Source organism: Fringilla coelebs, assembly GCF_963513975.1.
Source record: "Fringilla coelebs genome assembly, chromosome: 2".
NCBI lineage: Eukaryota > Metazoa > Chordata > Aves > Passeriformes > Fringillidae > Fringilla > Fringilla coelebs.
In genome coordinates, this window is record NC_140029.1 from 11,313,466 (window position 1) to 11,334,308 (window position 20,843).

The 20,843-nt window shown below is 36.8% G+C and overlaps 1 protein-coding gene across 6 annotated transcripts in view; it reads left to right on the forward strand.

Moving 5' to 3' along the window:
- DMD (dystrophin) overlaps positions 1-20,843 on the forward strand; it is a 972,793-nt gene that overhangs the window by 692,721 nt on the left and 259,229 nt on the right. For all 6 annotated transcript variants that reach the window (XM_084201221.1, XM_084201219.1, XM_084201223.1 and 3 more), the window contains 2 exons: positions 10,442-10,653; positions 18,853-19,007. In XM_084201221.1, coding sequence (XP_084057347.1) covers positions 10,442-10,653; positions 18,853-19,007 — 367 coding nt within the window. The remainder of the gene's footprint in view (positions 1-10,441; positions 10,654-18,852; positions 19,008-20,843) is intronic.

The window sequence follows — 20,843 nt, forward strand, 5'->3', positions numbered from 1 at the left end:
GAGATGGACTTTTTGTAAGGGCAGTGGTGATAGAGCATCGAGAAGGGCTTAAACTGAAAGAGGGCAGGCTTAGATTGGATAGGAGGAAGAAATTCTTTGCTGTGAGGGTGGTGGGGCAGTGGAACTGGTTGCCCAGAGAAATTACAGATGCCCCACTCCTGGTAGTGTTCAAGGCCAGACTGGGTAGGGCTTTGAGCATACTGGAAGGTTCCCTGCCCATAACAGGGGGTTGGAACTAGGTGATCTTTAAAGGTCTCCTCCAACTCAAACCATTCTGAGTCTGTGATTAAGAAACTGGTAATTTTTAAATAAAATAAATTTATACAGCTTTCAGTTTCCCTTGTGAAATGAAAAATTGTTTACTCAGTTCAGATGTACTGTAAACACAGTCCAAAATACCTGAAATTTATGCTTGAAGGTGAATGTAGAAATATTTTCAAAGTGCTTTTATTTCTTTGCTTTCAAATAAGTTCTTGCTCATTTGGAAGTTTTCTTTGCTTTGAAAGGAAGTAGAAAAGTCAAAGCTGGTGTGTTTTTCATTTAGCACACTGTTTTTTTTCCTCCTGATGTATGCATGGCTTTTTTTGGATACTGAGCTAAGCTCAGTGCTGTTACCAGCACCCAATTTTCTGTCACTGTTGTGTAGTAGTGGAGCTCTGGAGTTGTCTCCCAGCTGACACTGGTGAGAGTTGTGTGCTGTGGAGGTGGAGGGATTTGCTAGCGTCAGAAGAGGCATAGGAGATCCACTATAGTCTGTGCTTGTTTGGGGTTTATTTTGTGGAAGAAAATAGCAATATAAACAGTCTGCAAAACCTGGTTTCAGGATTCCGCCTGATAGCTGAATTATTAAGTCAATTTTAATTTGCTAGTTATTTTCATTCTCTCAACATCTCCCAAAGTGTCTCGCTCCTACACTTAGAGCTGGATCTATTAAATCAAAGCCAAAGAAAATCAGTGTACAGAATAACAAATGCAGATATATTTGGAAAGCAACTCTAAGTCCAAACTCAGCAGGAGGTTGTAGGCTGATGACATTAGGAATATGCAGTGTAAATATGAATGTATGATAGCACCACAAAGTTATGTGGTACTAAGAATTCACAATTTCACTGCCTATATGCCTCATTAGATAGGTAATGAATTTCACACATTTCAGGACTTAAACTACCCAACCTACCATTATGGTTTTGCATCAATAAGTTTAGGAAAGCACTAGTACATGAAAGCTGATGTACTTTAATAATGCTAATAGCATTCTTGATTATGTTCAGAGAAAGTAAAATACAATATCACTAATTTAATATCCTATTTTAAAATACAGGCACAGACATTTCTTCTGAAATAAATATTTTGTAGACAGGTTGATTATTACAAAAGCAATCATCCATGAACACAAATTAGATACATAACCATAAATTATTTTCCTTTTAATATCTTGAGTAACCAATATCCTAGAAAAAAAACCAAAAAACCAGACATTTGAGCAAAGATAAATACTAACGTACCTAGTTGCCTGTAATTATATCTTGAAATGAAAAAACCCAGAAATTAATTTTTTTTTTCCCCTATTCAGTTTTTTGAAAACTTTTCTATACATTTTAAACAGAAATAATTGGATTACCTACGTATTCACTCATCTAGTTAATCAGATTAGTGTTAATCCTTTGGCTTTTAGTTTGGGTACTTCCCATCAGTCTAAATATCATTTCTAAATCTAATGTAAGTCTTCATAATTATATTATGAATATTTAAGAAAGCTAAATCCAATAATGCAGTACATATTTTCTACACGCAACAAAGGAAAGAGAATAAATCAAACTTTTTATGATTAAATGATGGTTAAATCATTCCAGCAAGGAAATTCTCTGGGTTTTTTTCAGTTAGTACAATGTTACAGTGAAGTTATATTTTTATATCATCCAAAGGTGAGAGTTTTTGTAGAAAAAGACAATTTAATTCACTTCTAAGGGCATGTCCACATGCATCCTGCTTCTGGGGTCATGAAAGACACACTGCTGACTCTGCATTCTGCCAGAGTAATGGGATTTTAGTTTTGTAAATCCATTTCTTCATGAATGCCCTTCTCCTAAAGATCTGGGGGCAACAGAGAGGTATCAAAAGATCATTCTCTAATCTGTCCATCTCCTTTGTCAATAGTTTGTGTTTATGCAAGTACATATGTTTGGTTTTGTAGGTTTCTAGCGAAACTATACTTAGATTTGTTACCTATTAAATACTAAATCCTAAAGAATCCTACATCTCTTTAGGGTAAGTGTTTATTTCTCACATCAGAATTTTACAGATTGTATGACATTTTAAAATGCAAAGCAAATGGTCTTCCACATTGTGCATATAATGATTGTTCCTTTTCTCATTTAGCAAAAAAATTATCATGAAAACTTCATTTGAGAGGTGATAAATGTTATATACATGACTACTTCCGTAAAAAGTTGAGAAACTGATGAATGCTTTCTGAGGGACCTGTTTTCCAAATAATAAACTCTTGCATGCCCTTCTCAGTGCTCAGTCATGGAAGTTACTTTTTGCTTGGTGCAAGAAACTTTCTTTAGATGTGCTACCAGCTTAGTCTGGTTTCTACCTCCCACTCTCTATAGCAAGGTATAAAGCAAGCTTAACAGTGTTGAAGAATTATTCACTTGGTGCTTAGCAGAAACCACTTGACAGTTTTCAGTTCAGTCTGTTTGATCTGACACTTCCAAAGGAACAGAGTGACCTTCATTAGTTTGAACATGTGGAGGTGTTTTTTAGATAAAAGAAAATAAGCTCTGCCCTAGTGAAACAAAACAAAATTAAATCACACTTGCAATAGTTGGAAATAATTACCCCCCAAATGTATCAAACTACAAAATAAGATTATGACTCTGTGTGTTTAAAAAAAACCCCAAACACATCTAAATCTGTTGAAATCTCTTATTGCCTGTCCTACTTAAGCTCTGAGAGGAAAGGGAAAGTAATGTTCTTCCCCTCTGGATTTTCATGCCTTGGTGAGTCAGGTGCATTTTCATTGCTCTTCCTGACCCCCAAAAGACAGCTAAAGGCTCTGAGTGCTTCTTCTTCCTGGTTTCCTTTGCAATACCTTTTATTTGTTCATAGAAACTGTAATATTGAACAATAGTGTAGATTGCAGGTTGTTCCTTTTTCCCAAGTAATATTTATTCACTTGTTTAAATGCAGCTTAGTTTGAATACATACTTTCTGGTTTGCCTAATTTTCTGTAAGAATAGGCTTTTAAAAAAAAATCTGTCATTATGTGTTATGCTACTTTATGATAAGGACTAGTATTTCTATGAATACCTTAATATATCAATGGTGCATAAAAGCTAAATCTGACATCTTACTGGCAAAAATGGCAGACTTCACATTGGGGTCAATATTCTATGTTGCCACACCACTATTTGGAGTTTATTGGCTAAATCCTCTCATCACTTTATTGACCACTGATGCAAAAAATATCCTATATGACACATTATTAGCCTTTTTCCATATGTACATTAAACTTAAACTTTTTGCCATAAGTTTCTAAGGTCATTGTTTAAGAAGTATGACTTTTATAAGCCATTGGAAAAGGTCAAGAGAAATGCTTCTCTCCAAGGAAGGATGAAGGACAGCTGAAGCATAAATCACTACCTGAGCTGTTCTCTGCTGGGTGCTGTGTCCTGTCCAGATCCATGATACAGGCAGCCACTTAGGGGATAACTGTCCCTGTAACTCCCTCAGTGCTCCAGCAATTAAAAAAGAAATATTTTAAACTTAGCCTCACTTGACTCTGCATCTACCACCCAAATGTTCTCCCTGGGCCAGTCTTGCACAGATTCAGATTGTTCTTAAGAACAGAGACAGCATCCTTTTGTCAAGGGATGTTGTATGAAAGGCTTTATCAAAGTGATTCTTCTTTGAAAAATAAGACTCAAGTCAGACATCTCCAGTTCAGGAAAGCAGGAGAAGAGAAAGTAGAGCACTCACAGCATGAAATAATTGACAAATGGATAATTTTAAATAAATCCTTTCCTAGTTTTAAAAAAAAAGTTTCACTTATTTTCTTAGAACAATACAATAATACAAAGAAAGGAAACCGCAAGATAAGACAAAGTTTAAGTCATATTTTAGCTGTGATTCCACTTATGTTGTTTACAGAAAACTGAACCAAAATTGAAAAAAAAAATCAGAAATTCTTACATTTAGTGCATGGTTACATTCTTTCAGAATGGTCTTGTAACCCTATATAAACATCTTTTTTTTTCCCCTCACAATTTGCTTATCCCTATTATGTGGAAGATTATACTTATTGGTGGAAGAAAGAGAAAACTGTAAAACAGGTGCATTAGCCTAGAATATTTCTGTTTAGATCCATATTTTCTAGTTTCTCCATCATGCCTCTCATAAAACCCGCTCACTTAAAACTCTGTGGACTGGAAAAAACTGGAGTGTGGTATAGCTGCAAAAGTGTAACTAAACTAAATTTAATATAGATAAATGCATAGATAAATAAAAAGCAAATGAAGCAAAATAAAATACATAACAATTAACTATCCAGAACATTCAAAAGAAACTGTAATATAGGGCTGCAATTCAAACAAAAAAAAAAAATCCAACCTGAAAATCAGTGCATCAGCAGCTTGGTAACACGGATTAATACTGGCTATAACTCTGCTGTTCCCCAGTTACATTCTGCAGCAGATCAGATTGTATTTAGTCTTCAAATCCATGAAAATACACTGAAAAAGCTGTTTTTATAGGCAGATGTCAATATATTGACAATAATGCTTTTGAGAGGAAGTCTCCTACTGTTCAAAATTAGTGTAGTTTGTGTAATTTTTTGGACAAGGAAAGTAGAGGGTTTCTACCTCACAAATTCTGTTGTTATTCACAAACTTTTTCACTCTTTTGGGGGGAGTCTACTAGATTTAATGGACTTAATAAACTGGCATGGAACTAATACTTTTTTCATCTTTGCATGGGCTAAATATGGAATATGTATGTTCTAGTAATATGGACATAATTTCTCCTGTGACTGATAGCTTCTTCTCAGGCTCCTTTTCTGTTGTTTCTATTGTGGTTATATTATAAACAGCAGAGAGTAAATTCTCTTACTGAAGCTATATTTGTCAATAAGATAAATTGATAAAATGGCATGAACATTTACCAAAAAAAATAGATTTTTTTTTTGTTTCCCTGTAGTGAATAACATATGAAAAAGCCTATCAAAATTTTTGTTAATAAATAAAACCAAATTTTAAGGACACAGTCTCCTTCACTCTCCTTCACTAAGCGTGTTCTTTCCTTCCTATATGAAATTAATGATAGCCAGATTGAAGAATACCTATCTTGTGTCTGATTGCTTTAGATGCTGCTTTCTGCTTTGTTGTTGCTTATAGTAACTTCAGTTCAGCAGAATTTCTTTTGTGAATTTTAGTATATTATCACTATTGATCAGCAAGGAAATAGTAGAGGTAGGAAAAATGAAATTGAATAGCAACCTTGAAATTACATACTATCAGAATCTCACCATGCCCTAAGTTACTCATTTGAGAGAGTTCAGTGTTGGACTGGAAGTGGTTGGAACCATGCTGGGACACTTTCCAGTAAGCAAGCACAAAAGTTGTGTAGGTGAAGTACAATGAGGACTTCTGCTGGAGCACTGTGGTTGGGAAATGGATGGGGATTGGTTTTCACTTCAGGAAATAACCTGTTGTATATACTTTGTCTTTCTGACACTTAGTTTAGATTTGTCAAATATTTTTGCGGCTTTATAGTCATGTAAAACTAATTACTAGTGATGCATGCGGCCACGTGCATTAATAAAATATTTCTTTTCATTAAGACTGTAAAGAAAATTCTGTCTTGATTTTTTCAGATTGATTTTTTCTTTTTTGTCTTGAGTTTTTCAGATTTACTGACTGATTTTCAGATTTACTGACTGATTTTCAGTCAGTAAAAATCTTCTTGAGATAATTGCTAATACTGATTCTTACAGTAAAGATATTGTGCTATTGTCAAATTTAAGGCAAGGAAGAAAAAGAAGAAAATTATAGAACAAGGACATGCCACACTAAGAAATAAGATACTGGGCTTGGAAATGTAGAAGGCACAGGACTGAGCTGTAATAAACAATGTAAACTGAGGTGCTTCAAAAAAAGGCTTTTGTCGTTACCAATTATTTAAAATTCCTGTGCTTCAGTTATATCAATAGTACAAATGGAGCTATGTTTGTTGCATCTGTGTAGGTGTTTCCAATGTGTAGTTGTCACAATATGTTGAGCAATGACATGTAAAACATAAAGATTAGGGTCTCATTTCAATAATATGTTATTATAATGGAGAGTGCAGTAAGGACGCTTACATTAATTTTTTCATGCAAAACTTTTTTTAGTGATATTAGATGTTCTGACTCAATTTTCAGGTTCTTTTTTTCATCTTTGCAATAGCTTTTGGTCCACTTTTTTAATTTATTGAATATTATTTATTGAGGACCTTAAATTCAAGGTAGTGAAAAGTGATAATTTTTTTTCTTTAGTTCTCCAAAACGTCTGCAATTTTGTTTTTCTGGAACAGTTACTTCATATGCCATTGGTTCTTCTATTTTTCTGGGTTTGGAACCTAACTTCTTATTTCTAGGCTTGTCTTCCTCATTCCAGGTAAGGGTGATAAAACTGAAAGAAATTGATTTCCCCTATGCTGAACCCATTAACCCCAGCCAGCCACTCACTCATTCCCCCAGCATCAGAATGATGGAGAGAATCAGAAGGGTCAAAGCTGGAAAACTTCGAGATAAAGACAGTTTAATAGGGAAAGCAAAAACCATGCACACAAGCAAAGTAAAATAAGGAATTAATTCAGTGCTTCCCATGGCTGGGCAGGTGCTCAACCATCCCAGCCAGGAGAGCAGGGCCCCACCACAGCTGATGGTGACTGGGGAAGACAAACCCCATCACTCAAACATCCTCCCCATGCTCCTCCTTCCCCCCACTTTGCACACTGAGCCATGATGTCTGGAATATCCCATGGTCTGGGATACCCCTGGGGTCAGTTGGGGTCCCCTGTCCCAGCTCTGTCTCCTCCCAGCCTCTCCCAGTCTCCTCACCAGTCTGGCTCTAGGAAAAGCAGAAAAGGCCTTGGCTCTGTGTAAGCCCAGCTGATCAGTAACAAAACCATCTCTGTATGATCAAGCCTGTGTTCAGCACAAATCCAATAGACAGCCCCTTACCAGCCACTGGGAAGAAATGTAACTACCCCAGCTAAACCCAGCCCTGCCCTCTATATACACATGGCGACCTCAAGTATTTTTTAAAGTCTTGACAGCAGAAATAGCCCTTCTAAAGGCTGTGGTCAGAGAGTTGGCCTGAAATAACTTTTGACTGAGATTCCTCAATACTGTCTTATCAAAGACTCTTAAATATATTGATAAACCTATTCCCGGTAGTACTCAGTACCCAGAAAAAGCCTTTTCCAATACCCTTGCACAAACCATCTATGATGTTCACAATTTAAAATTGTCTACTATTGTCCAACATGATTTAATAACAATTCTCTGACCCTTCTCATCTGCAGTGAGTAACTCATTAGCTGCAGGTGAAGGGGTTCATGGGTTCCTGGGCTCAGTTCTAACACAATAAGCATTCAAACTACATTTTCTACCTTTTTTGTTTGACATAAATTTGGCATACATCTTTCATTCTAAAGAATGAACATGAACTAAATACATCCTTAAGAGATGGATTTATGCTGTAGTTTTCATTTTGAAAGTGAACCTCATATTTTAGGTTTTAGAGCCTTGTGGTTTTTGTTATTCGAAAGTGGATCAAATGGGAGCATCATTTAGAAATTGCAACTGTAAAGTAATGAAGGGATTTTTATGTTGCATTAAATTAAATAATATTGCCATAGTTATAAAAGCCTCTCTAACAAAATAAATTATTTATACATATTTTATCCTATATAGTACTTCACTTTTTGGTATACTTTACCTTAGAAAAGGCAGATTAATTATGTAGATATCATTGTGTGTTTAACCACAAGTGAAGTACTTTTTTAATTGGGTTTGGTCATTCACTAGTGCAAGGAAACAACATTTATTCTTTAGGTTTTTTTGTTCTGTTTTGTTTAGATTACTTTCTAGCTTCCTGAACTCTTCAATTCCAGTCTGTAATAAAGCAAAAGTAAATATATATATGTAAATATGTATATACAGAAAAATTTTTTCAGGGAGCCAAGTATTTTCACAGGGCAACAGGAAATGTTTTTCATAGATTTGGAGCTTGTGCATTCATAGTCACTTGTGTAAATGGGCTCCTGGGATATCTTGAATGCAGTTTTCATTATGCAGCTTCATTGTCCTCTTGGGTGGGAGAATTGGTCATCATGGAATCCCAGGACTGTGGTATCTGATGAGAAACTCAGTCTTGCTGCAAAAAGCACAGTCCCTGGAGGAGGACTGCTAAACATCTTACTTACACACTAACCTCATGAGACACTATGGAAGCAATACATCTATAAATATTTATTTTAGTTGATAACAAATATCAGCTTTTCTTATTAAAAGCAGCTCTTATGAAAAATTGTTTTAACTGTAGATCCAGCTTTCCTTTGAAGCAGAGGGTTTTCATTCATTTCTAATCATCTCACCTCTGCCCAAAAAAAACACCATAAGCTCCCCAGACTACACTCACCAACAAGGAAACTTATAATAAAACAAAAATGAGTGGGATTTTATTAGTTTGTGTTTTCTTTTTCATGGGCAGCTGACACAAAAAAGCTGTTGCACTTCTGTCTGCAATGTAACAAAATCTCTAGTTTTGCAGGAATCAGAACATATGAATGTCTCAAAGGGGGAAAGGAATGATTTTCAAGAAATAGGTTGCAGCTATTGCCAGTGACTCTGTGGAAGGTGTTGAGGCAGTCTTTGTCTCTAAGCCTCCAGCACAACCCTTGAGCCATGTGCTGTAGCCATAGCAGGGGGATTTTGCTCAACAGCTCATTTCTGTTATTAACTCTTTCTGGAGTCTACAGCCTCTTTTGTTTCAAGTGTACTCTAAAGCTTACATCAGAAATCCTCACCCAGAGAGGGCACAGAAATGAGTTGTTTTGTGGCATGAGTGTACAGCTTCCTAAAATGAGGGGTTAGATTTGCTTCAGATTAAATTTAAACATTCGCGCCTTAGGCTACCCTTGCTGTGCTCTGATGGTGCTTTATGTGTTCCAGTTCTGTTTCTTCTGTTCCTTTTGCTTTTCCTTTGACTTAAGCATGCTGCTATGTGTGCTTACTCAGTTCTTCTCCCTAGACTTCAGCAGGGAATGCTGAAAGGGTTGCTCTCTCTCTCTCTAAACTTCAGCTGAATCTATGGAAAGATCTTTATCCTTTCTTCTGGAAGAAAAGCACTGATAGGTAGAAGTCTCTTTTCCCTGCTGGAGCATTTCTCATCCAGGTCTTTGGGCTGCACCATTATGGAATCAGCCTTGCAGTGAGAGATGCAGTGTTGGAACTACTAGCTGATGACTATTTCACCTGCCATCTGATTATTCTAGGAATCTCAGTTCCCTTCCCTAGAAGGACTGTGAATTTGAAATGCAGTGAAAAAACATTCAAGAAAATACTGAGAACATATTTTTATGCTTACTAAGCTCTGGGAATTTTATATAAATATATATGTGTGTGCATGTGTGTGTGTGTATGTGTGTGAATGGAATGCTTATTCCTTCATGCACTGCACAGATTTTATTGTTTGTGGAGTTTGGGTTTTTTGCTTATATTGTATCAAGCTTCAGCTGCTTGGACAACTCTGTCTGTTGGTGTTTTTATGCTACTATGGATGAGCCTGGCGCTGGATATTAGCCAATGCTTATCAATGATTTTAGTGATTAAGTTTCCAGAAATTACTTTTCTTTCAAACCGTGGATAAAGGTCATTGTTATTTTATATTTTCCATGATTATATGAACAAGTTGTTTAGCCTTTGCAGTTTGCTAATATTTGCCTTAATGAAATAAGAAAGTACAGCCATTAACTATATCTTGCAATAAATATTTAACTAATATTGCTCTAGTCCCTAATGGACTTGTTCTTCAGAAAATCCTTGGTTTGTTAAGAATGAAGGATTATTGCAGACACTTTTTCTCAAATGTGGTCCTATTTCATTAGGGTTTTTGAAGTATGAACCTGTCATTCTTTGCTGCATATGCATTGAAACATGCTGTGTGTCGTAATGCCATACTGTGTGACCCAGAACAGTTTATCTGTTCTTTTTTTTGAACTAAACTTCTATGCAATTGCAGTTTAAAAGTACAGAAGTTTTCTGATTGGTCAGTTCTAGGAAGATTTTAATATCATTGTTTCCTCCCTTTAAAAAACAGAATTAATAAAAAAAAGAAGAAAAGAAAAAACTTTTAAGTAATTCAGCTTTTGTTTTTCCTTTGTGTTTCACCAGTTGAAAAGATACAGAGCCAGTGGGATGAAGTGCATGGATACCTCCAAAGCCGGAGACAGCAGCTTCAAGAGATGCTGAAGGATTCGACACAGTGGCTGGAAGCTAAACGAGAAGCTGAGCAGGTTCTTGAACAAGCAAAAGCTAAGCTTGAGTCATGGAAAGAAATTTCCTACACCGTGGAAGCTTTGAAAAAGCAGAACACAGAACTTAAGGTCACTACTGAGTATTAAAATATTTAAATTTGAGTTAATGAAGTCGTTAAAGAAAACGTCCTCTAACTGTGGACAGTGTATATTGCAAAAAATCTTCCACAGCAAATTAGAAAGAAATTGACATGCAAAGTCTAAAATATGTGGAGCATATTCCTTGAATATGAAATTGGTCTTAACTTAACAGTCATAACAAATAGCTGGCTGATCTCACAGGAGGAATGCCTACCTGTTTAGCACAAGTATTTCGCATCTGTTCAGCAGCCTCAGAGCACTGGTACTGCAGACTGGGAAATTCTTTGCTACTGGTGTGGCTGTCCATGGCTGTCTGCACTGCTAATGAAGCTGTATAGGTTTTCTGGAAGTAGTTGAGAAAGCAGGAAAAAACCAGCTATAGCAAACAAAACGAGTATAATTTGGAAATCAAGCATTTTAGATTTGCCACAAGATAATCTCGCCAGCTTCAACCTTGACAGGGTTATTAATTAAAAAAAAAAAAAAACTGAAATGGCTGCTCTTGTGATTTTAGCACACATGTTGCCACATCATGGTGCTTCAATGTGTTAACTTACATAGCTGAGCTATACCTCAGGTAGAAAATATTCTGTTGCATCAGTTTTGAAGTTTCTTGTAATAGAAACAGTCATACTTTGGTGAGATTCTTCATGAACAAATTTTGAGAACAGCTGTTTAAGATTAATAATATCTCATTTTCTAGCTGGGGGAAACCAAGGTTGAAATCAACCAATTGATCAGCCTTTCCTGCCTCTATGGGAAAAGAGTTACATGAGTATTTTGTGATATATTCTCCTCTCCTGCTCACCAGATTTTTGTATTTTTTTAACTCCTACCACTCAATTTTTGGTTAAAGTTTGAGTACTTAGAGTAGTCCTATTTACACAGCTGAATGCTAATGAACTGCTGTGAAGAGTTTTTGAGTTAAGGTCCTCATCAACTGGTTTTGCTGCCAGAACTTCATGACTGGTTCAGTTATCTCCATCACCAGTTAGTTAGAATTAAATGCAAACTCTACTGCAGTTTTTGCTTGTTTTTTTTTTTCTTTTGCTTGCCTGTAAGAAGCATAAAAATGTTCATCAGCCCATTGTTTTAGGGCTGAGCTGAGGTTAAGTTATCTCATTTCAGATTGTACCAAAAGGGTCATTGCTTGGGAAGGGTAGATTATGGTAAACAAGGGCAATCACTCACTAATGTATTGGAAAGAGTTATAGATCATATGTAGTACTGTCACTCAGCACAGAGGACTCCCATTTGTCACTGTCTTCCTGCAGAGATACAGTCCTGGCTTCTGCCCAGTGTTTGTAAAAAAAAAAAAAAAGAAAAGCTTCAACATAGTCAATGTCTCAGCTCTGCAAAGACTCAATTAACAAAAAAAGAGTTCTGTGCAAACACTGTCATATGTCATAGTATTGGAGTGTCTTATGTTTCAAAAACAAATTACTAAACTAGGAAAATAATTGAAAATGTTGCTTTAGAAATGGATTTTTTGTCCACTTTTTTTACAAGAGGATATGAATTTAAGATGAGGTCTCTTTAAGAGTGCATGTTTTATGAAAAAACTATGGGGTTGTTTGGATCAACTTTAACCATGGAGAGAAATAAGAACATGCCGTTCTTCTCATCCACCCCCAGAGTTCTAGAGAAAGAATAATAGTGTACTTATTCACAGAATGCATCTTTACCTCTAAGCAGAGAATGGGAATGGAGACCTGCAGATTCTTTTGCCTCTTACCTCACTTGGGGTTTCCGTATCCTCAGCCATTCCCACCAGTTTGGATCCAATGAGATGGATGTGTTGTGTCAAGTTACAGACATTAACCTATAATTTTAATTTCAGTGTCTCAGCTAGTTCATCTTAATTTGTGCCCTCCTGATGATATGAACATCAACAACCTCTACTCTTCTGAGGTTGTTAACTTTCATTTTTTTGGTTTTGCCTAGGCTTTCTTCCTCAAGTCTAGAATAAATTGTCTTAGAGAGTGGGGAGTAAGAGGGTGTCATGGTTTGACCCGGAAGAGAGTTTTTTTTTTTTGGAAAGTTATGGTCAAACCAATCAGTGGCCAGATGTGAAATTGGCATTTGGTGTGGCCACTGAGGATTTGGGTACGCCTCCGAGAACACACTCAGTGGGTTAAAAAGCAGAGGATTTAGAGAAGACCTTCCTCTTTGGAGTCCGGCCGGTGAGTTGCTCTGACCTCTCCCCTGCCCAGCGGCGTCTGGGCGGGGGAGGGGAGGCCATGCGGCCTGGGAAGGGAGGCCGGAGCCCCGGCAAGGTGCAGGGGTGGAGGAGTCTTGGGATGGTTTGGGCAGCCCCCCCCTGGGAGAGAGAATGATAGAGACTGTGCAGGCTGGAAATTTGTTATCTGGTGCCGGGAGCACAGCCAGGAGGAGAAAGTGGGGGGGGGCAAGGTGCCCAGCCGTCAGCAGACCAGGCCGAGCTTGTAACCTTTTTGAACCTTTGGAAGCTTTAAAAACACTGATCCTCCCCAGCTGAGGAGTGAGAGGAGAAAGAGGATGGGAAAGAAGAAGAAGTTTGACTAGGTGAAGAAATGCTTGTAGATGAGAGTGCCCTAGGTGGAGGAGATGAGTGGAGTGGCTTTGGCTGGACTTTTCTCTTACACAGCCACGGGCGAAACCAAGTTCTTCTGATAATACAGAGACTGCTCCTTGGGGGAGGCGGTTGGCTAGAAGCCAAGAGTGACAAGGCCGCGAAGAGAAGCGGAGAGAACAGAGACTGAGGGGGAGGGTGTGGTGGAGCCCTCTGCCTCCAGGGAAGGATCTCTGTTCCTGAGAGCCCCAGGCCCCAGGGGAAATAATATGGGGGGGACAGGTGTCCCAAATGGTGAGAGGCGGCCACTTCTTGGAACTAGGCAAAGCATTCTTAAAAGGACCTAAGGAGCAGTTTGGATCCATGGACAGTGGTGAGAGCGCTGGACATGGAAGGAAGAATGGTCACCGCTACAGATTTTCTTCGGGCGGCTGCAGTGTGTGACGTGGAAGCACTGGGGACTTTGCAGTGTTTTCCTGGGGAGGCCCATGGTGTGAGAGGAAGACTCCTCTCTCCTGATGAACTGGGGAGAGTGTGTGTGAAGGAGGGTATTGGAATTGAGAATTGATGTGTTAGAGGGGATTTGTTTGTTGGAGAGGTGGGGGGAGGAGAAGTGTTTTTGAAGATGTTCTATTGTGGATTGTTGTGTGTAGTTTTTTTCCTTTTCCCTTTTGTGTCTATGTAGATTAATAAAATGTTGTTTTTTTTTTCTTTTCCCCTCCATTCCCAAGTTGGAGCCTGTTTTGTTCTGTTCCTGGGTCACATCTCACGGTAACCATTTTAGGAATCCACCTTTCATGGGGGCGCTGGCACTGTGCCAGGGTCAACCCATGACAGAGGGGTAGGGGAATTTTTTTTCTCCCTCTCCTTTTTGTGTTTCTTCTGTGCCAGCCTTCCTAGAGGAATTATCTTTGTCTGCCAGTAATTCCTATTGTGTCAAATCCTTCATCAGATTTTCTCAGATGTGACAGCATCAGCTGTTATGTTCATGCTTGAAATACGGGGTCATGAAGTCTAAGGAAAATGGAAATTTTTTTTTGAGTTAGCAGCTTTATGTTTCTGCTGTACAGTATTATCTAAACTGAAGGACCTAGAAATACATCAAGTTCTCAAAATAAATGCTTTCCAGGCTTCTGTGCCAAACACATATATTTTGATTTTGTTCCCTGAAGATGTAAAGTAGGCTGTCTTTTGGCTTGCTGTTACACTGATGAAGGGGAAGCTGTAATTTCTATTCATTTGCTTTGAGGGAAAGAGAGAGGTCAGCGCAAGACTTAATAAATTTTTCAGACATTAATTTTGTCAGCTTTGTATCTCAACACAGCTTGGTGTGAGAAAGTAGTCACAAAGCTTTCTTCGGATTTGCTCGTTAAACACTGTAGGTCTGCCTAAAGACAGATGAATCAATGTGTAAGTTCCCTTCTGCTTTGGGGGAACTTTTAGATAGTGCTTGTGTTGATGCATTTTTGTTAGGGCATCCTAATACAAGAGTACATGGTAAACTCAGTAATACCAGTCTCTTGATTATTTTTTTTTTCTTACAATGCCAGCATAAAACAAAAATCTATAACTTGTTTGCATTTGGCCATTAATGTTTTTAAAAGAATTTTAAAAAAATTGTTTCTGACATTTAAAAGATAAAAGTAACCAGGTACTATAGCTAATAATTGAAAATATTATTAATTTGAATCAGAAATAATTCAGATTAATTTGGTGACAATTGCAGATTTTTTTTTCATTCTCTTATTTTTAATTTGGTATTGGAGTACTAAACTGGTGTTAGCTGTGGGGAACCAGAATATGGCAATGTAGCCAATAAGAGTCTTTACCATTAAGCCCTGTTTTTTGTTTTTCTTTAAGTGATGACTGCAGATGGTTAACTCAGCAGGCTGAAGGTTATAGGTGTATAAATAGTACACAATCACACCTCAACTCCTTGCATCAGCACGTCATCAGAACATAAGCTGGTGTAAAACTAGCATTTTCTTAACAGAATACCGAACCTTTGTTTGAAAGAGGGAAAAAAAAATTTAAAAACCAACCAAACCCTAAACCAAACCAAACTGCTAGGATTGCCTGTTCACTCCGTGGCTCCTTGCTTTGGTAGGAGCTCATGAGGCATCTTTTCTCCCTCTGGGCAACTTCATCTGGAATAGGCAAAGTGAAGAGGAGGAAGAACGGAGACAAGGTTTCATTCCTTTCCTTCACTGACCACTTATTTTTTCATCTAAACTGGAAATTCAATAGCAGCCTGATTACATCCCCTGCCCTGATGGGACTCAAAAGGCCAGGCAGCCTTCCACTGGCAGAGCCCAGGGTGTGAACTTTTTGTCCTGAATTTGTGGATAAGGTCGAGGCTGCCTTTGCTTGCCTTTGTCAGTTTCTTGCAGGGTAATGACTTATTAGGGACTCTTTTGCCATTCCCTGTGTACCAAGATGAAGAAAAAAAATCAGCATTTTGTAGGTTTTTATTATTCCAGGGCTGACAGTGTTCTGCTTTGATTTCAGTAAAACAATTAACAATTTAGTTCATGTTATTGACTGTGTTGCAGACACTGAATTAGAATTCCTTGATTAAAAAGAATAAATTCTTTAGGAATATAAATTAAACATGCTACAGAGAAAAAGGACAGAAAGACAGCCCGATTTTCCAGATTTATGATATATACACAGAACTGGATGATGTTGTACATTCATATTGCTATATTTGAACTACTGTGCATCATTGATTTTGTTCCACTGGGCAATCCTGGGATAAAATAAAGTGCAGCTCTGATTTCATTACTTGTTTTTAATCAAGGGCTCTTAATTGCAGAGGCTTTTTTCCTAATAACATCAACTAGTGTCTTCTAATTAACAATTATAAATAAATTTATACCTAAGTAACATGATAAATGCACAGCCTAAATTCTTTAAGCCTTTTAATAAACTCGGCAAATTCCAGTGATAACACAGGCAAAACAAAGAGAATGCTTTGAAAAAAATGTCAGAAAGAAGTTGGTCTTAATTAGCTAAAAGGTAAAAGAGGCCTAAATACATAAAAGGGAAAAGAGAAAGGAAAAGAATGTAATTCTGAAGTATGCATTGTAGTCTTGAGGGAGGGCAGGTAATGGCCTCTGTTGGGATAGACAGGTGGAACTTGAACCCCAGCACTTTGTTCTCGGTGTCTGCACACACAGCAAAGTTGAAGCGTGCACTCTTCAAAGCTGTTGAAAATCATACCAGTTTCCAGTAAACCAGAAAATACAAATAGTTTCTATCAGCAAAGCTCTCTATATTCATAATTTCTTTCCTGAGTGATGACCTAGTGTGGTACTGTCAGGAAGTTAATGGATTCATGTTGAAGTTAATGGTTAGAACAACACTTTTGGAAATAACCTTGTAATGGATCTTCCCATTTATTTTATTATAAAACAGGGTTTCAAACTTTTTGGAAGGTCAATTTTATTCACATGGATCTGGGCAAAAATATCTTATTTTCAAAGTAAAGTTTACAGGCCATTAATTTACAATGCAGACTAAATATTATGGTAACTTTTCTATATAAAGCAGTGGACAGTCAGTCTGCTGTGATTCTTTGGATGAGAATAAAAATTACCTGCATGCCTCTGCAATTCTAAACAAAGAAAAAGTAAGGTAAAATAAAGATAGATTGACCTAAATGTAGAATAGATACTTGCTATATAAGATCTAAAAACCTGAAATTATAATTACTGTAGAGCTTATTTGCTATTTATTATTTTGTATATATATATTATTATATTTATGTAAATAAAAACATTTTAATATATTTATTTTATATCATTCTGGCAGGAAAGAAGCTCAACTGCCAGACTGTTTACAGAACTACATGCCTGTAACTTCCTCAAAGAAATAGTAGTGTTTTCCACAAAATCATCATCTCTCCTGTCTAGATCTCCTTACTTTGCAAAGAGAAATTTCTTTAAAACATTTTCTAGACAGCTTCACCTTAGGTGAGCTGAACCATAACATGTTCAGGTGGTTTTCAGGATTAGGGGTTTGTAGGCTCCTCCTCATGTTTGATAGAAATAGGATCCCTTGTTCAAAGCAGATGAACAAGGTGCTGTCTTAGTTCCTGAGGCTGTCTGGTGCTCAGTACCAGAGTGATCTGCCCTCTCATGAAGGAATAGCACAGGAAATGGAAGAATTACCTGTTTTCAACTTTAAATTATGGAGAGAACCTAGGGGTGTTGAAGTAGCCTTTTAACAGATAAGAGTTTGGGGGAAAAAATCAAACCGACCCCCTCCCCCCCCCCCACCCAACTCCTTTTGGACTCTATTCAAAGAGCAAGTGCATTTTAGTCTGAGTCTTAATCAAAATCAGTTTACAGACCTTCTGAGATTAAAACCTAAATGTATGAATTATGTAACATTTATTTATTTTTACTTAGTATCTAGACTCTTTCACTAGGGATTGCATGTAAGTTCAGCTCCATGTGAAGAATTCCTTATCCGAGTCAAAACAAGATTTCAAAAGGAATACTGCTTTGGGAGAATGAAGGGAAAAATCCTACTTTTTTCTTCACAGGCATTTCCCTATTTGACTATTAAAGCACAACAATAAAGACAGTTGAGTCCTAGTGTTTGTTGTCAATAGCTTCAAATGTTTATATGCAACTTTCTCTTTACAAATCCAAACTGTTTTTCAACTTGTATTGTCCATTTTATTGGCTAGTTGGAGTCTTTTTAGTACAAAAGCACAAGTAGGCAATCAATTAACTTTGCTCTTTCATTTTGTTGTTACACATTATGGATTAAATATGCAGCTTCAGTGCATTTATATGGAAATTTGCTCTGAGAGAAAGACTAACAGGAAAGATGCATGGGAGCTGGCTGCTGGCTGAGTGAGTGCTCTGGATTTCCTGGCTTGCTCCTTCAGTGAGACAGCTGGCCTAGGTGGAGAGAAGAAACAAAGGAGAGGAGAAAGTGGGAGGAAAGGGTGAAACAAAGAGTGACCAAAATTTTAAAAGCTTTTTAATATTAACCATAAATTAGCACTTTAGAGATACGGATAGGTTTACCAGTAGTATTTTGCTGTATTGCAGATTTAGTGCTGCTCCAGTAGATGGCACTAATTACATAAACAATTTGCTAAAATGAACTAAATTTAAAAAAAAATAACCTGTAAGCACAGGTATTAATTGTCCAAATCAGTATTATTCCACAATATTAAAAAGAAAATTAGTCAGAATATATGATTTCACTATATTCTCTATCTCAGTACTCAATGTCACAAATAATCATAGTTTCCATAGTGCATGATAATGCATCCATCTATTTGTTTCTCATAAAACAATAGTCAACATTATAATCAGTGGTTATCAATTTGAGCTATCATGTCTTTTCCAGCATTTAGAACTTGGTTGCTTGGTCTTCTCACAGTTTAGAAGTAGTCCTGTGATCTGACTAAAAGAATTTAAAACACATAGAAAGACTGATTTTTATTTCCAGTAAATCTGTGGAAATGGTGGTTTTTTTTCTTTTTTTCCTTCTTTTTATACAGATGGTACAAGTTATTCAGCTCCTTTACTAATGACCATACAATGTATGTAATCATTTTATGTTCCTCTGAGGATTATTCTTTCTTTATTTCTTTCTTTCTCTTTGTACTTCAGCAATTTTCAAAAGAACTGCGACAATGGCAAATAAATGTAGATGTGGCAAATGACCTGGCTCTGAAGCTGCTCCGTGATTATTCAGCAGATGACACCAGAAAGGTACAGCTGATGACAGATAGTGTTAATGCATCGTGGGCTGCCATTAATAAAAGGTAGGATATAAATTCTGCTGTTTGATTTGTTGTTACTCTCCATTAACATTCATTGTCCAGCTGTGGTTGGGGATTACAGAAGAGGCAACTTTTGCAAATGATGTGAGTGTAGTGGTCAGGACTCTTCTGTAGAATTTCTTGGAAATATGTCTTTAGAATAGCATTTAATTATAGCAAATAACATTCAGCTTCCTGACAATTTTCCTTTTGCTATAAGCAGTTGCCAACTAACTTAAGCTATATTTCAAATATTGTATTTCAAGTATTTAACATTGTTTCATATATCTGTACTATCTCCCCATCACAACCACAATAGTGATTCTGACTCATAAACCTAACCTGAAAATGATAGACATAGCCTATTGATGCAGGTTCAAAGTAGAAATGTTTTCCTGTATCTTTGAAGCAAATCTCTAGTCAAGGAAGTTTTTATTAAATCCTTGACCACATTCTTGATTACATTTCACAGCCTTTCAATGTTTGGTTTAGATGCCAATTCCTTATTAAAAGCAATATTTTTTGCAACTTGCCAACAAACTCTGAATCAATCAATATGCAATCTACAAGATTATAACATGTTGCAGTAAAAATTGCTTTCTTTGTAGTAGTGAAAGAGTTTTAAATCATTGCACATAAGATCAGATATGTAAAAATTATATGAAATTTGTTTAATCAGTATCTTGGATTAAGCTTTATAGTTTACAATGGAAACTATAAATTAATTAGATCTTAACATGTTTTTAAATTAAATTCTATGAACAAGGCCAGAGAAGTCAGTTTAGCTAAACCTGCAATAAATTCAGTAGATCTTCTTGCATAATGGTGGTTACTTAAATCACTGATGACTACAGAAGCTTAATGTCACTTTTTATTTAGTTTGTTGTTCATATGAATGAGTCACTTTTTTCAGCCTTTTTCTGAAGCCAACTTAAAACTGATTTAAGACCTTGTTTAAATGAGAGAAGAAATACTCTTGTTGTCCACTAAAAGGAAGGCACACAATAATTTGAAAGCTTTTTATTTTTAACTAAACTGAGATTTGTACCTGCTTGCATTTTTCCTGATACAGTAATAGCCATTTTAGCTTTATTAGAAGCAGCTGTATTTTTACAAAATTATGTGCTTGCTCGTTGTGGCCTGAGAAGAAGTTTGGGGAGTTTGGAGTCTATTGCTGGATGAGAAAGTCTGGGAGTCTAATGCTCAAAACATCCCCTGTGAGTAGTTACAATCAGCAGCTCAAAAGAATTCCACATGAGAACCAAAGGAAAGTGCTTTTGTCAGTATTTAGAACCACAACCCCCTCTTGGTGAGAAGTTCCAGGATATGTTTGCAGCTGCTGTGGCTGCTCTGTATTAATTGTAGCTAAGGGGGCATTTCTAAACCTGTTAATGCCTCAGGCACAAGCCCAGGTGTGTCTAATGCTGCCCAAAGGTGAGAATTACCATTCTTGCATGGACTCTGCCAAGTACCAGGCTGAGAGAGAGCACAAATTCTTCAAAGCACCTTCCTTGCAAGCTTCTATAAAATGTACAGACGTGTTAGATGAACTACTATAGTAAATATTTTATGTCTAAGAAGAGACCTGCTTAGGTGACTGAGTTGGCATTTCCCTTTAAGATGTACAGAAGTATAGGAATAAATATGAGCTGTGAAATGAGTATCCTGGTTTTTGATTGTGTGTGATGTTGTTACATTCCTAATATATTTTTAATTTCGTTTTTTGTATATAATTTTTGTAATATTTTTCATGATTTGTGAACTTGAAAAAGAAGCATTGCTGCAATCTGTAGTTGATAAGCTTCTCTAAGGGCTGGATCACATTTTTTTTTGTTCTTT